This window comes from Pipra filicauda, unplaced genomic scaffold (assembly GCF_003945595.2).
Source record: "Pipra filicauda isolate LSUMZ 115617 unplaced genomic scaffold, ASM394559v2 scaffold334_size1588553_pilon, whole genome shotgun sequence".
Taxonomy (NCBI): Eukaryota; Metazoa; Chordata; class Aves; order Passeriformes; family Pipridae; genus Pipra; species Pipra filicauda.
This window is the reverse complement of record NW_024104459.1, coordinates 1,506,162-1,523,127: the sequence shown is the minus strand read 5'-3', so window position 1 is coordinate 1,523,127 and position 16,966 is coordinate 1,506,162. Positions and strand designations below refer to the sequence as shown.

At 35.0% G+C, this 16,966-nt stretch overlaps 1 protein-coding gene across 1 annotated transcript in view; it reads right to left on the bottom strand.

The window, feature by feature from the left end:
* The window catches only part of LOC113997404 (ankyrin repeat and sterile alpha motif domain-containing protein 1B-like), a gene marked incomplete at its 3' end in the record, with an annotated part of 224,260 nt that overhangs the window by 61,932 nt on the left and 145,362 nt on the right, over nt 1-16,966 (bottom strand). Inside the window, exon 12 of the mRNA XM_027739205.2 lies at nt 8,437-8,617. Coding sequence (XP_027595006.2) covers nt 8,437-8,617 — 181 coding nt within the window. The remainder of the gene's footprint in view (nt 1-8,436; nt 8,618-16,966) is intronic.

The following is a 16,966-nucleotide window of genomic DNA, read 5'->3' as shown; positions in this document are numbered from 1 at the left end:
AACTCTCAGTGAATCCTTTGCATAACTCTAAGAAGGTAATCAAGCTCTCACTATCTAAAAATTAGAAATGGAAAAAAACCCTTTCAATTAATTCAACTTTACAGATAGAGCTACGTTACAGTTAGAAATACAAATTGAAAAGTTATATTCAGAACTTGTATGATCAAGTGCTAAATAAGGTATTTTATAAAATTCTTATCTAATTACAAATCATCAAACTAGCTGCTGTAGAAGCTATTCAACAATATAGCAAAACCCAGACATAAATACCTCATTTTGGTTTACAGTAAGATCTACTCAGTCATTCTGAAATCATTCATGAAATTGTCTCAGATTTATTGACTGATTCCTGCTGCAAAAAAGGGATTTCAAGGTCAGAATCAAATTCTAGAACTCACAGCACCATCTCCATTTTAGAAAAAAATGATAGTGGCTATTGCAGAACGAGGCAGGTAGATATTCAATTTTCTCCTTTCACTCAATGGCATCAAATTTTCATTTTCCAAAAGAATACTACCATCAGCAATGTACTCTGATATGTGTCACGTTTATGTTGTTCAACTAGAGCTGTTTATAAAATACCTAGTTAATTAGCTAATGAGTAAGACCGACTCTACCCTAGTTGTTGGATATTTACCAAAGGTAAAGGCGGCTTGTTTTCCCACCCACATAGAACATTTTTTATACAGTGTGGAAGAACATAAAGGGAGACATTTATTACATCAAATGTTAGTAGCATTACAATTGGACAGCAAGGAACATAAAAAAAGAAGAAGATCTAGTGAGTTGTGTGCAAGAAAGAGAAACAAAACTTGTCTTTTATTTCAGAATGGTCTTAGAAGAAATGAAAACCGGCTGGTATGCAATACAGACAGCTTTTTGTTTTTCTTAAAACTGAACATGACTAAGTATGCTTAGAGGACTAAAAGTCCTTAAAAAAAAACAGGAATGTTTTTGCCATTTCCTTCAGTTCTAATCATCTCACACAGGGCTCAGAAATATAGCTGGTGAGTAGAAAGCTCTCTGAAAGGTACAAACATTCTCATACAGAGAAGAAGCAGAAAAGCAATATGAATAAGAGGACATGACACAAGAGAAATAGATTGAAATGTAAGACTAAATACCCTAAATAACGTTACAATCAGTTTAAATGCATTCATAGAGTGAAAAGAAAATTTTATCACAAACAATGCTGTGAGGAACTGAAGACTGAAATATCCTAGCGCTCTTTGCTCATTGCCTTTATCTTGCAAGGGCAATTCTTCTGACTGATGAAGTTTTCATGAGCATCCCCCACAGTTTGGTCAATCTTATTTACAAAATATCCAATAGAAAGATAAGGGAACAATAAGGCATGGTGACAGTCCAAAGAGTGAAACAATCTGTCTCTGAAAATGATCCTACTACAAGTTCATGAGTTATTTTGATTTCAGCTCAGTAAAAAACCCAAATGAAACCAGCAAAGTAAAGAGCTGACTAACATGACAATCAGATAAATATGAATATTGTCTATAGTTACTGTGCTTCTAGAAATGGCTAAGAATTGTAAATGAAACATTATGGAAAATATTTTTCTCTTTGACCTTACATGTCAGGATAATTATTACAACTGGAAAAATCTACATTGGATACATATAACTAAAATTTGTAATTATATTGTTTCTAACAACTGTATTCATTACCTGCTCCTCAAAAGAAGATCCTTAAAAAGTCTTTATTGAATTAATATTGTAATATCTATTGGTTCTACAGGAAGGCATTTTATGATGTGATGAAGCTCTGTTATTTATCTGTGCTGGCATCTCACAAGGAAGAGGATGTATGCAGCTAAGTGAAGTGTAAAAGATTTTAATAGTGCAAATAGACATGTACACAAACATGCATACATTACATTATGCTTACTTCAGAGGTAAAAAAAGATTCTGAGAAATAGCTAACACCTGAACCTGACAGCAGTGTAACATAGTGTTTCTTCGCCAGTTTTAGGACAGTCTCTAAAATTTTTATCTCCAGCATCATCATGGCATTGCTGTATTTCCTACCTTCCCGTTTGCCAGACTGAGGTCTAAAAATACAGGTTTCCAAAATTAGTAAATGTATCTTAAATATTACAAGGGATTTTTTTCCCCACTGTATTGTCAACAGTTGCTAACTGGCTTTATTCATAGCAAGCAAATAATGTGGGGGAAAAGGGCAAATCCTGTGAAGAATAGCCATTTGAAAAAAAGATAGGCATGCACATGGCTCAACACATGCCTATCCACATGTGGCCAGATAGTTCAGAATTTGATTTGAAAAGAGAGAAGCTGTTCATGTCATTTCTTGTTTGATTAACACATCCAGTGCTATATCTGACAGCAGGGCTTCGAGACCCATCTGCAGTTTTACCCCTTCAATATGCTTGCGAAAAATAATTTTATTTTCATATTAGTTTATTATTGTCTTAGCAATCAGAATATCCACATAGTTAGTGACACGTGAGACAGTATGTTTGGAGAGCAGGTTCACAGAAGCAGCTAAGTGGGTTTAGCCCAAGTAATTCATTTAAGCCTGAGAAAAGACTGACTGATAACACTATAGAGGCATTACTGAAGGCTAGGTGACACTGTCATGAACTTTAAGTTGGAATAATATAGCTGCCTCCAAGAAGATTATTTTTAAGTTCAGGTAGCATGATATTTAGGGGCATATTGTACCTAATGTTTCATGTATGTGCTAGCACAGACCAGTTTATTGCAAAAACACATATTGTTTTTGAATGGAATGACAGGAATCAGTTTCATCCACAGCTTTCCAGGCATTGCCTCACATGACCCTTCTGCCATCAGATTTTTGGACATGTTGATATACTTGTAACACTGAAATATAATTACAATGAGCTTCATGAAGTATGTTGCTTTGAAACTGGACTGTGCAAAAGACAATAATAGTTAACAAAGAGCAGTTTGTAATATTAATCAACCCTACATTTCTCTGTTCATGTGGAACAGATCACATCTTGCCTTGGATAACTGTGCAAAGGCTGGAATTAGATGCAGCAAAAAGAAGGGCAACATAAGGAGACCTGAACATGCTACATCTGCTGGACAAGTTAATTAGAACAAAAAATAAATTGTATGAGACAGTACCGAGTGAGTATGATCCCCAGGAGCAGTTCCTGGAATTGCTCTACTACATCTTACTATTTGCACTCAGTTGAACTGAGCTATAAATTGACAGGAAAAAAAAAGACAATCTTCACAGATGGAAAGGTTCAAATTAACATGCTTTGAAGGATGCTTTGGCAGAATTTGTTGTATTGTAATCAAGAAGATGAAAAAAATTAAAAACCAGAGAAGAGAGGGCTTGAATTTGACCTTCTCAGGCATCTCATCTGGAGAAGAGTTCTCAATCAATGACACATTGGTACAGACTGGTAATACTAGTTTTTTTTGAGATGTTCCCTCACTGGAAGTGCAAGTGGTTGTATAAAGGAGATGAGAATGCTTTATTTAAAGTATTTGTTGATTATTCTTATTTCATTACAAGACAATATTTTCCCCTTTTTCTGTCAACCATGCATTCTTTTGCTAATTAGAAAGTTATTGTTAACAGACAAAGACAGTGTACCATGAACTTACATACAGCACATCTAAAAAAATGCTCTGGTAATAGGAGTTATTTTCTTTTTCTTTCTATTCCTTTCATTCTGTATTTCAATTCTAGTAATTCCAAAACTTTTCATAGTTGAAGAAACAAGGCTTGAAAAGTCTACATAAACATCACAGGTTTAATCTTTTTGTATCAACTCTTAATAAATGAGATATTTGAATGAGAAAGTAATGCTGACAAATATGTGACCTACTTCAAATAGCCACTTTCCTATTGTCACATAAAGGAACATTCCTGCAGCAGAATGTATCTAGGATTGCAACACAGCCAGGAATTCTAGACCAGACCTCCAAAACAAGTTTCTAAATCTAATATGCTGAATTTCCTAATTCTCTCAAAAAAGAAAAACAAAACTGCAAGCTTTAAGAGTAGGACTGCTTTTGCTTCAGAAATATGGTTTGTGAGACAGAACAATTTCATCTGATACCTACTGTAAAGAAAGATCTGAAGACACTTCTAGAAGAAATCTAAGGTGTGAATCAAATATTACTTTTTCATTGTAGAAGAGAAAAAATTATAGCCCATATACTAAAGATTCAATTCTTGAATTGTACATTTTGGGTTGTTTTAAGGAAAAATGTACCCTTCTTAGATGAATGAAATGTTTCTCACGGTCAGAAAACAAGGCACGTAAAAAGAGTAAGAGCTACTTTAAGGTCCTACGGTGGAGACAGCCTTTCTAACTAAGAGATAAACCCAGTACCACTGAAAGATGAGGAAAAAACTGTATGCTCTTTGACAATGAGTGGTATACAGAACTTTTTGACTTTCATGGACTGAAAATAAAGATTGTAATGAGATCACCTTCAGACATTTGCTGACATTTTTACTGCATACATACATCTGAGTACAGACCTATTTTGTGATCTGAAACAGAACAAGAACGTCTGAAGAGCTGTCTTTTTAATTTCACGGCCCAATTATAGTCAGGACAAGAAGTTATATGGGTTAGAGAAAGATAATTATTCTGACTGGTCAAGCAAAAATGAGAAAGAAAATCATCCAGAGTTACAGTTTCAGCTGCAGGTGTTGATTGTGCCGAGTTGATATTACCAAGGCAGCCACAATTTGGTCAGCTTCAATCTTTAAGATTTACAGTTTAAAGAGATCTTGAGGGATGCATATAACAAGGCACGGAGCTATGTTAGAGAGGTATCTCCCTGAAAGCCCAGGCTGCCCTCTTCTGGAGTTTATTATCTTGCACATCTAGTGGTCTTGGTTCATGGTCAAGTTACATGAGGAATATCTCACAAACGAAACAATCACCTGACTATAAGGTATTTAATTTTTCATTTGTGTTATCTAACAGAACACCTACTGAACATGTATTCGAATGATCAAGAAAATTACATCTTGGCAGGACAGAGTTACATACAGTAATGACTTCTCTGTGCAATGGAGTAGTCTCACTTTCAGTATAGTAACTTTCTATATTAGTATATGTAATAGCTGACATTATTGATATGCATTCCAACTTGAGGTGAAATGCAATGCTATAAAAGCATAACCATTCATTCTGAATTCAAGAATGCTTCTATGAAGTCAATGTTCTTGCTGCAGATAAAGCTGTGAAAGCAGGTCACGCCAAAGCTGTATTCACATAGTCTGCCTTACACATACTGGAGTGAAAACAGAGTTTTCATCAACTTGTTGCGGGTTCTTCCACCAGTTAAAGTTCAAAATAAATAACACAACCTTTATCCTTACATCAGGCAACCTGGTATTAAGGTATCTCCTGCCATCCGTGCATGCAACATATGTAGTTTTGTTTACTCTACAAGGCCATCTGATGCCAAAGCTAAAGAACATACTTATCACTATATGACGCCTGTTCTCCAGCTAATTAATTAGAAAATGTTGTCGTGTGCTGTCATTCAGATAATATAGTGCTGTGGTAGAGTTCAGTGATCTTCTACTCGATAGAAATATACTTCTCAAAAATCGGGATCCCTGTTTCAAATCAGGGGATTTAGGGAATTAGCAAACATCAAGAGTAAAACTGCAATCACCAAACATAAAAAGGAATTTTCTCTAAGTTATCAGCAGTTACAAGAGCTTGACTGATTCTTTTGGTAGCAGATTATTGAGGTAGAGGTAAAATGATAAAGATTTTAGAAACAGAATAATTATTTTGTTGTATTCATCTCTCATTTTTATCTGAAGGATAATGAATCATTGCAAGTTTTCTGAAGAAAACATAAAAAGCACTGAAATTAAGTAGGGAAATACTAATGCCTTATTTAGGTGTCAATTCTTGATTTAGAAATCCTGTAAAAAGTATTGTGATTGTTTCAAGGAAGGGAACAGAAAATCACTAGCTGCAGATACTATGAAAATAAGTCCCTTCTGTATATCGTTTCTTTCTGGTCAGGCCCTTGACATCAATACGCATGATAAAATAATTCACCGCTTTTTGCTGATGATGTTTTTTTTTAAGAAAATAAAATGCGAGACACAGGAATATAATAAAGGAGGAAACATTCAAATGTGCACAAATCCTCAATTATTATTAAAAGAAACAGTCTTTTAAGGTGCAGATGTTCCACAAATTTTCAGAACAAATTGGTAATTCAGAAGATTATAATCAAGAAATATGATGAACTGTAATTGTTGTCAGTGTAGATCTGGAAAGGGAACAAGGAACCTTTCAGAGAAACAACAGCTGGCTAAAGCAGGAAAAAGCTGTAGCAAAACACAGAACCCTACTTTTACTGCTCCTTGCTGACCATTATTATTCAAAGTTCAGCTTTTAACAACCTAGGTAAGAGACAAGCATCAGTGAATTTTCCATTAGACACAATTTTGATCTGTTCTTTCCAGATTTTGTTATTCTCTTTTCACATTAGTACTTCTTGTCTCTTGCAGAATTACAGTGCATCATCTATCATGAAGTAGTCAAAAAGAATTAAATTAGTAAAATAAAGTGGTTTTTTTTCATTCAGGCTAAGATTGTGCCTAAGCTGTTATCCTATATTACTAAAATAATTCTAAGATACCAGTTGAGAATGGAGGGTGGAATTTCAATTTGTTATAATTATTTCATTTACTGATTGTAAATTAATGATTTACTGATGGTAAAACATACTCTTGAAAAACTTGTAGAAGATGATCTGAACTTCAGTCATTTTGCCTTTGTTATTTTTTCTTAGCTTTCTCAGCAGAGATAAGAGAAAATTCAGCTTTCACTCAATCCATAAAGCAAATCATCCACAAATTAGAAACATTTAGTTCTAATAAACATGAGATTATAGTTCCAATTTCACACAGTTAAATGCAAAAATTAGAAGTTACTGAGTGTAGTCCGTTGTAAATTTAACCAAAGAAGATAAAAGTAAAGCGAATCCAGATACTATTAAGAACTTAACAAGAACTGTGCAACAGCAGAAATCTGGAGAAGTTAAAATCTAATGTCAATGTTCTTTCTGTTTTCTTATTTTTGCTTTTAAACATCAAGAAGTATTTAGCATCATTTGACTACCCAGAAAAAACCTGTGATCGCTGAAGAGAATTTACAGTAGATAAAACCCAATAAAAATAAAAAACACACAAAGCCCTAAAGAATCAAATTACCCCAGATAAATAAAAGATACCATTCAAATTAATTATTTCCGGTTAAGTTTGAAAAGATTTGCTATATCCATGAATATAAACATATTCTTCTAGTTTCAAAGATAATGGTACATTATCTTTGATTATAATATATTATAGTCCACAAAACCAATATGAATAATTCCTGACCATTTAAACTCTTTCTTTATCAAAGCAGATAGAATTTCTCACTCTTATTTCACAACAGTTCTCTAACGATATAGTTTTCCTTTGATCTAGCTATGAATTATTTTTTAAATCATTGAAAAGCAACAATTTTGAGAAGTTTCAAACCCTACCAACAAGCAACGTAGAGGATTCATCTAATTTCAAGATCAATGCTACAGAAGCCAATTGATATGTTTGCATTGAATTTCAACACTTGCATTATTTTTTATTTTGCAGTAACCTACTTCTATTTATATCTTAAATACTGTATCTCTTTAAAATTCCATCTGCAGATCCCATAAACTAGCTATTAAAGATATTTGTTTCAATACATCAGCTTTCCCAAATACCATACTCTTCTGCTACAAGTTTAGCCTAAATAATCGACTTGCATGTGAAATTTGAAGGGACAAAGCTAAATGCTTGGGTTACCAACAATTTCCCACTCCTGAAGTTTTGATCTGTGAAAAAGAAAATACTTACATCTTTTTTAAAGCATTTTCATGATGTGAATCTCTATTTACAGATAAAACCTTCACCATTATGATGACACTATCACTCTGTTCAACTCTTACCATCTGAGTAAATACATTGAAGTTTTGCTTTACTGAATCCCATTCGCACTGCAGAAACAATCTCAGGTTTCCTAGAAATGTCCCCTTCCTCATCTTTATTGGTGATTGCATAATGACTTCTAATTACATTTTTTCAACTTAAAATTCTTATTAAATTATATGGACCACAAAATGATGAAAATAGATAGCTACAATACCTAAATTCTAGGCAAGTATGTAAAAAAAAGATTTGATTTATTTAAAATATAATGAGGGGGAACATGTTTTAATAATATTGGCCATGAAATATCAGAGCCCTTTGTGAAGCAGCAGGAAAAAATCAGGAATAATTTTGTGTATTTATGGTAATTGTATTTCAGTACCAGAGAAAACAGCAATTCCAACTTAAACCCAAAGACCTATGGCTTTATAAAGCTTTGTTGACAGAAAAAGTAAAGTGTTTTTTTCTCTATACCTGGAAGTTCTTTCTCTTCAAGACTGTATTCCAGAGGTCCAAAGGAATAATTAGCTGGACTGATTGCAGGAGTAGAAATAAAACTTGCACAGCCAATGGATGAGTTGATTTCAAAATAATCGTGGCTGTGATTCATTCGGTGAAATTCCAGAGAAGATACTATGGATGTACGTTGCTTGGGCTACAAGAGAAACAAAAGTTTGGCATGAAAAAACAGAAACTTTTTGTATCATTTTCATTACTTAACATTTCACAAATCTAGATAGGGTTTCACTCTTTTTACCGTTTTTATTTGGCTCAAAGGTTATACTAATAAAAATCATTCCATGTGACAAGCTGTGTAGAGATAATTTCCTTCCAAAATTTCAATTAATCTTCATTAGCAAAAATGCATGTCTTCATTCTAATCAATTTAATTCAACATAAAGTAGGCTTTTACGTTCTTGCATATAATAATTGCAATCATCTTTTGATAAGAAAGGGAACTCTTCACCAGCTGCATTGCTGGGTACATCTTGCAAAACAATTAGCCTGCTGATGCCTGTATAATGAAGTTTACTAAATAATACCAAGCACTCATCAGTCAAAAGCAACCCTCTGCTGTTTATTCCATTTATGAATACGCCTTAAATATTCAAAGACTGAAATGTCTAAAAGTTTAGGGGAACGGTGTCAGCCTCAAAAACAAGCATGAAAATCAAACTTTCTTCATGAGTTTTCATGGAACAGTGTGAAAACTTGCTACTACCTTATATCAAACATTTACTTTTGAAGTGAACTTCTGAACAAACCCCACTTAACGGTTTGGCTTTGGATTGCAGAGTAGCTTCAGAGCACGAGAAACTCATTTCTTTCAGGTGGATCTACACCATAAGCTGTAGAAATTAAATCTATATAGTGTGATCACCAGGTCAGCAACAACTTTTTCACTACACAGCCCTGTTCCTGTTGTACTGCACTACTTATTAATACAGACATAACCTTAGTGCTCGATATCATGGGTTATAAGCCACAGACCACTGCTGTTTTGCAATATCATGCTAAACAGTCAGTTGCACCACTCATCTAGTTTCATATTCAAAATACCTTGACTCCACAATGCTCCTTGCCACTTCAGGACCAATGACCTGAAACATAAAACATCTCCAAAAGAGAGAAAGCCCTGCATCCAGGTTTATTGCTGTCTATATACTTATTTCACAACAGCGAAAAACTTTTCAGGAACTTCTGCCTTAAATAACTAAAGCTGGAAAAAGTAAATAGAAAAAAAGAGAGTAAAAGATGCTTTATCTCTTCTTATTCTAGCACGTCAAGCTTAACAAGTCAGAATATTTGTAAAGGTCAAGAATTTTATACTTATTAGTGTCAAGACCAAATTATTGCCTATGAGAGCAATAAGATTTTTCTTGGACCATGAAGCTATTCACCATCTCTTACTTAGAACTAGCTGTTAAAATATAGTCTATCCCAGTGGATTAATTTTCAATTTTTTTTGTGGTCTATTTAATATTTAGGTTACAAGTCTTGCAATGTTTGTGTTACAAATACCAAACCAGACTGCTTTCAGTAAAAATTCACTCTTTCTATAGGAATGTCAGAAAAAAAAAATCAGATAGACTTAGGTCTATATAATGGATTATTTTTTAAAGTTGTGTTGGGCATCATGTGAATTAACTGTGTCCTGTTAAAACTGAGAAAAACTGCAAAGGAAAGTTTTGGGCATTCATCTGGAACTCATCTATGGTCTATTGAGGGGATTTACTTACTTTAATGATTAAAACCAGTTTCTGCTTTGAAAGGTAGACTCCTAAGTTTAGTAATTTCATGGGAGAGTTCAGTGAACAGGGACAGACTTCAATATCAAACAGTCATTGTTTGGGACCTGAGCCAAAAAAACTCTCTGATCAAATCAAAAACATTCACGTGTATTTAAACCTAAATGGCACACTTTTGCTAGACAACAGATTCATGAATGACCTATTTCTAAAACTGAAAAAGATATCCAGTCATTTAGAAGCATGTTTCTGGCCCTTTCCCAAGCAATGGTGTCTTTGCAGATTTGCAGGACTTAACTCCTGAGATGAAAAGGGGCCACTTCAATTAACATGATGTGTGATATTCCTCATCATGCGTTAGCTGAGACAGTTTCTACCTAAATGGGCAGCTAGAATGGTCCAGCTCTGTTTTCCAAAGCAGTTTCAAAAGCAACTGCTCTGGCCTTTATCTCCAGCCACTGCTTTGACTGTGTGCCCCTTTCTTGAAGCTAGAATAGAAGCATCTGATACCCAATTTGGCCTTTTCCTATTAAGGTTGATAGTTGTTTGACTACACCTAAGTGTAGTATTACAAGCTACTCTAATATCTTTTAAAAGTTCCACAAAAAAAAATCTGTGAGGTCTTGATGGATGGAGGGAGAAGGGGAAGTAGGTAAACAAAACACCAAAAAACCACCAAGTTGTTCTGAATCTTCTTTTACAGATCAGTTTAGTTTACAAATGCTCACAGGTTGTAAGTGTGTCTCTCAACAAAAAAACTATTATCTGCTCTGGGGACATGGGTTAGTAATAAGAAATAATTCTAGACTGATTTTCAAAGACAATCATGGAAGCTAGAAATATATTTTATGTTTGTTGTGCTAAAATGCAACCATCTGCTGACTTGGGTGATACAAAATAGCTTCTATATAATTTCTTGGGCATTATTATTATTAATTCAGAGAAACATATTTCAGTTGAATACGTCTTTCCAATCTAAGGATTCTGAACAGAACCTCACTCAGCCTCTGCTACTCTACAGCATTACACTTCTGCTATATTGTTTAGAGTTAACAAGGTCTATCTGTCAATATGTGCCAATAATTCTTCTACATAATTACACCAGAATCTAGCATCTGAACTTTTATAGCTAACTAGAGGAGCCTTTTGAACCTTTGCTGGGTCCTGTAAAATGTTATGCTGTTAAAGTACACTAATTGTTCACTAATATATGCTAAGAGAGACTCAGTAAACCAGTATGCGTTTATTGCATCCCTCTCCTGCTATCTCTCTGAAGTACCATTTGCACAAAAAAAAAGTAGTAGAAATGGAGGATTAAATTCCATTGCAGATTTAGATAACTAAATTTACAGCATAGCTATTTACATCTACACTAGTTATTTAAGCTCCTATAAGAGTCAATTGAGATCTAGTTGACAAAATCAATAGAGTCCAGTGAACACTTTGGCTCACTCCAGCCACCCTGGTATTAAATCACCTGCCTTAATGCAGGTATCCACCATCACTGCAGATTCCCTGTGACATCCCACCTGGCATCCAGCTGCCATTCAGAAGAGTGCAGGTCTCCCCTGTGTTTGCTCTGTATCATACTAGACAGCCTCCATGTACACTTCAAAGACAACTTTACAGCAACTCAAATGACATTAGATTCCTATTTTTAGGTAACTGAATTCAATCCTGCATTTGTACTAAGCATGATAGGAGATTAGATTTCTAAATCAGAGAGATATTCTTATATATAGAAATGAAAGCACAGGGTTTTTAGTCCCAGACTGAATCACACCTCCCTCTAGCTCACATCTAGACATACTCTAGAAACCTTCCTTCTTTAGAATCTCAAGTCAAATTCCAGCCTTACCGGCAGAAGCCTTGGTTTCATGGATTGCATCTGCCAAAGCCACCCTTTAACTACATTTACCAAGAACTCGAGATAGATTCTGAAAAATTCTAAGAAGATTATTTACTATATGGAATACTGTAACTTACTCAGGGGTCCAGATCTCCTAGTGGAGAGATTGTACAAACACAAAACTCTGTCCCAAAGAGATGATGCTTAATTCATTCTTTATAGCCAGTTTTGTCAGTCATTACATGCCTTCTTTGTACTATTCAAAAAGTCTGGACATGCTTAGATAACCCTTCTGAAACTGTAGCATACTTATGGTTTAACTTCACCCCAATACGTATGCTGCATAGTTGCATGCAAATTTGTCCTTAAGCAGATTTTTATTCATTACAATCATGTGTTTAATTTATTTGTTATGTTTAAATCTCTCTAATGACTCACATTTACTTTCAAGACTTTTCTTCACAACTATTATTTCAATTGTCATAATACCAACCTAGAAAACTCTAGAGTATTCTAAAACAGCATACCAGATCAGGTTAATGAAGAAACCCTATCAATGCAAAAGCAAAAATGTACCAATACAAATATTTAAAGGTATTGCAAGAACAAGATTTAAATAACATTCAAAACAGGTCTAATAAGAAGAATATTTTCATGTTCTGTCTGTAGTGAACATATATCAATGAAAGATACCATCCTGAAACTGCAAACACAGGAAAGGCATCAAAATACACATATTGAATTGTCTGTCTATTAAAAAGACAAGTAAGGATTTAATGCTTCCATGAATGAAATTTGCATGTAATGCTACTGTGACTGGCATGTAACACTATGAGCATGGAAGGGATCATTCAAATATTTCTTACAACATTTAGCAGAGGGAGTAGGGCAAAATTCCTTTCTCAATTTGATAAAATATTTCTCCAGTTTTTGACTTCGCCTTCTTTTATCTTTGGGATTTGTGTACATAGCACCATCATAGCCTTAAAAAAATTAATGTTCACAACACTCTCTACTATGGCAAAGCTATTTGCCCCATTTTACAGATGCTGAACTAGGGTACAGAGTTTTCCCAGGGGATAAATGTGTGGTTTGTTAAATCACTGAGAATGAATGAGCCTAAGGAAATCTGCATTTGGCAAAGGCTACCAAATTCCAGCTGCCCTACATAATGTAAAAACTGGTTTCAGTTGCCTTATACCATGCAGAAAATGTATGATAGAATAGAGAACTGAACACACATTCTCAAATTTTTGCTAGCACATAAAATACAGACTTACCAAAACAAGCAAGCCTCTTCCTCCAGGTTCATCTCACATATATAATACAGTATGAGGGGAGTCACATGGTCACATAAATCTCGCATTTTGGTACCCGCCCAGATGATTCCATTCTTTCCATTCTCTGATCAACTCACTCCTACTTCAGAAATTTTCCATTCACCAGCTTCCTTCCTTCTAAAATCCCATTTTCTTTCTATGTTCTCATTTCCCCTTTCATAGGGTCACAGAATGGTTTGAGTTGGAAGGGGTCTTTAAAGGCCATTAGTCCAATCTGACCTTGAACACTTCCAGGGATGGGGCATTCACAACCCCTATGGGCACCTCTCTTGTGACATTCCTTCCATAACTACCTATGTTACTCTAAAACACCCTTCACAGTATCCTTGCTGATTTCAGTTCTACTTGGTCTTCCAAAACTTGGTTCTCTGCTTTCTCTGTGGTTTTGTCATCAAGATTCCTCAAACAAACTCCCACATGGTCCTATCTCACACTGACCTTATCAGTCACTATATCCCTCATTGTCCTTCAATGTATCCAATTCTAGCCTCTGTCCTCCCTTTCAAATACAACTTTCACATCACTTTTATGGTTTCTGTCTTCTGTCTCAACATCCCAGCATACCATCTCTATTTCTCTTTGTCTCTTTTCCTCATGTACACTTACATAAATGCCCAAAACATTCATAATTTTCTTGGTAAAATACAGCCTGTGACAGGACAGGCTTCTTTGTTTACTACTGTCTCCAGTACCTCAGTTTGATTTGCAGAAATCATCAGGCCTGATACATTCTCATCAGTCAATGCTGCTGCCAAGAATTATTTGATTTATAGGATCTGAACTAAGGTGATCAAGTACCCTTGAAATTGCAAAAACTGGAGATTACAATGCATCTGGGTTTGATTCATCTATGTCACCTAGAAATGAAAGACTACCTCGAATTATTACTAGAATACTGAATCAATTATTCTGTCAAGCCTCAAAATACCATTTTAAACAAGTTGAAGACACATTGTCTTTTTAATAAGGTAATATAATTTTCTCTTTTTTCATTTCACAGAATCTTATCTTAAATTATGACAAAAATTAAAAATAAAATACAAGCAGTTTCAGCACCCATCTTGACATTCTTGTTTTTACTTCCCAACATCTTAATTTAGTTTAAAAGTAGAAAGCAGAAATTACACAGAGGCTGTCAACTAATATATCTCAAGCAGCCATACCAGGGAGCTTACAGGATCATGGCGGGGAGAAAAAAAAAAAGAAAAAGGGAAAAAAATGCTTTAACTGGTTTTTAACTGTAGATCCTTTTCAACACTAAGAGCATTATGTGTTCTGTAATTTTTAATGGCATCATAGTGTCAAAGTCCTAGAAAGTTCTGTTTGACTGATTTTTAATTTAGAGACAGACACCACTTGCATCCTGCATGAGCAGCAAGTGCATACTTTTTTATAGTAATCTCACGGTCCATCAGCACATTTTGATCATTCCACTGCCAGTGACATGCTCAAGAATGGCACAGACTCAGCTTTTTTCTGTAGCCTGTGGTTAGGAAGTCATGCTGTGTGACTCCAGGTACCATACAGACATAGCACTTTCTGTTTTCCCCTGTGCATGATATCCCAGCTCCTGCCTTAGGAGCCCTCCACCGGAGTATGTAATTAAACGTCAGAGGGTTGCTGCCTCCTTCTACCTGTGCTCTTAGCTCAGATGACAAATCAGACTGGAAATAAATACAGGAAAAAACTGATCTACCTCCAGTTTCCATTTTCCTTGCCTTCTACTTTTATTTCAGTTGCAACCATATTGCAGCTGTGGGTTGTGAGGAGTAGCAGTCCTGAATGCTAAAAACTGCAACACCTTTGTAGAGGTTTCCCTCCTTGACAGATGTGACCAGATTTTGAAGATACACCACTATACCTATCCTGGAAAACATTGGTTGAAACGAGCTTCAAATTTCAAGAGATAAATTTGATAAATAAGAATGTCTCAGCTACTAAAATTTCCTAAGATTCAAAGATTAAAAAAAGAAGTGTTGTTTTGCCTGAAACAGTTGGAAAAAGGATGTAAAGCCATTTTCTTCAAAAAAGCTCAGCTTCTAGTTGTAACACCCTATTTTGACCTGCAGATTATGAAAATTGCTTATATCATATTTTTATACCACAAATTTTGAAGGGCCAAGCTGATGGCTGTTTTTTTAAGCTGCATGCTACAGAGAACATGCAAGTGTGAAAATGGGGTGTATTTTCAGATGATGATAAAGGATTAGTGAATAACTAAGGTGCTCAATACCATCCCATACTACACAGAAACAAAGGAAAGTGCTAAGAATCTGGTGAGGTACCCATCAAGGCATTATAGGTAAGGCTTTAATCTTCCAAATTCTGAGTGTGTTACTATTTTCAAGCATTATGTGTAATAGGGCAGGGCAACTGGTATGGATTTGTTCACACTCCTACCATTAAACTTCATTAGGTGTCAGAGAAGGGTCTTTAAAGCAGAATTACCTACTGGGAATGGTGCTTGGTCCATTCACATCCCAAATCAGGCCCGACAGCAGAAACGTTTGGAGAAAGAGAAGGGCATAGGACCAAAATTATACCCAGGACCATGTCAACAATTAAACAGTGTAGATGACAACCTTACAGAGCTAAAAGCCCATTTTACTAGTGTTGTATGCAACTTTCAGTATCCGAACTATCTTTATGCTCAATATTTCACCTGGTCTGTTTTAAGTTCAGATAGGAAAAATGTTCTGTTCTGCGTATGACTTGTGTTTATATTGAATCAAGAATCACAGCCTAGAGAATCTCTCCAGGTAAGCCACCAACTTCAACTAAGGAAGACATATGCATGTACAAGTGATACTCTAAAAACTTAACACTCTTCACAGTAGAGTGTTATTCTGCTTTAATTTATACTTGTGTTTTAGCATCCTGTTGAACCTGTAATTAAATGCACTCACACACACTGCTGTTTTCATTAGTACTGTGTACTGGGTAGATGTGTTTATGTTTTCATATTATCTCAGCTCTAATTAAAGTAATCTAAATAGAATTATATTTTACAGTTACTTGTCAAAGGAGATCTCTTACAATGCATCTCTTTAACAATACTTTGTTTAATGTTGTTATTAAGTAGTCATAAAGTATCCATTATGCTCTAAGGATTATTTTTTTTGCTAATATTCTCCTCTGGAGCTGTTACATGTCTTCTACAAATTAATTCTGTGGTAAAATGGGTGAGTGGGGGGTGTGGGAGTGTGTGGGGTGTGTGTGTGCTTAGGAATCAGTCCTGCGAGACAATTACAATCACAACCTCTTTTTTGTATTTGGTACTCAGTATTCCAGAATAAAATAATTTCCTAATGCCTGTCCTATTTTCAGTCATGTAGAGATGAATTGCTAACCACATCTTAATGGCACTGACAGTATACCTCTAACTTTGCTTTGCTCTCCTTTTTAAAGGGCTATTTAGGAGCTTTATATATCTGTTTCTTTGTTTATTTATTTCGACATCATTAGAATGAGAATACATCAAACCGTGTGCAGTAGATTTGTACAGACATTCTCTGTCACATAGACAGAGAATATTCTGAAATACATTTCAATACCTAGAATCAAGG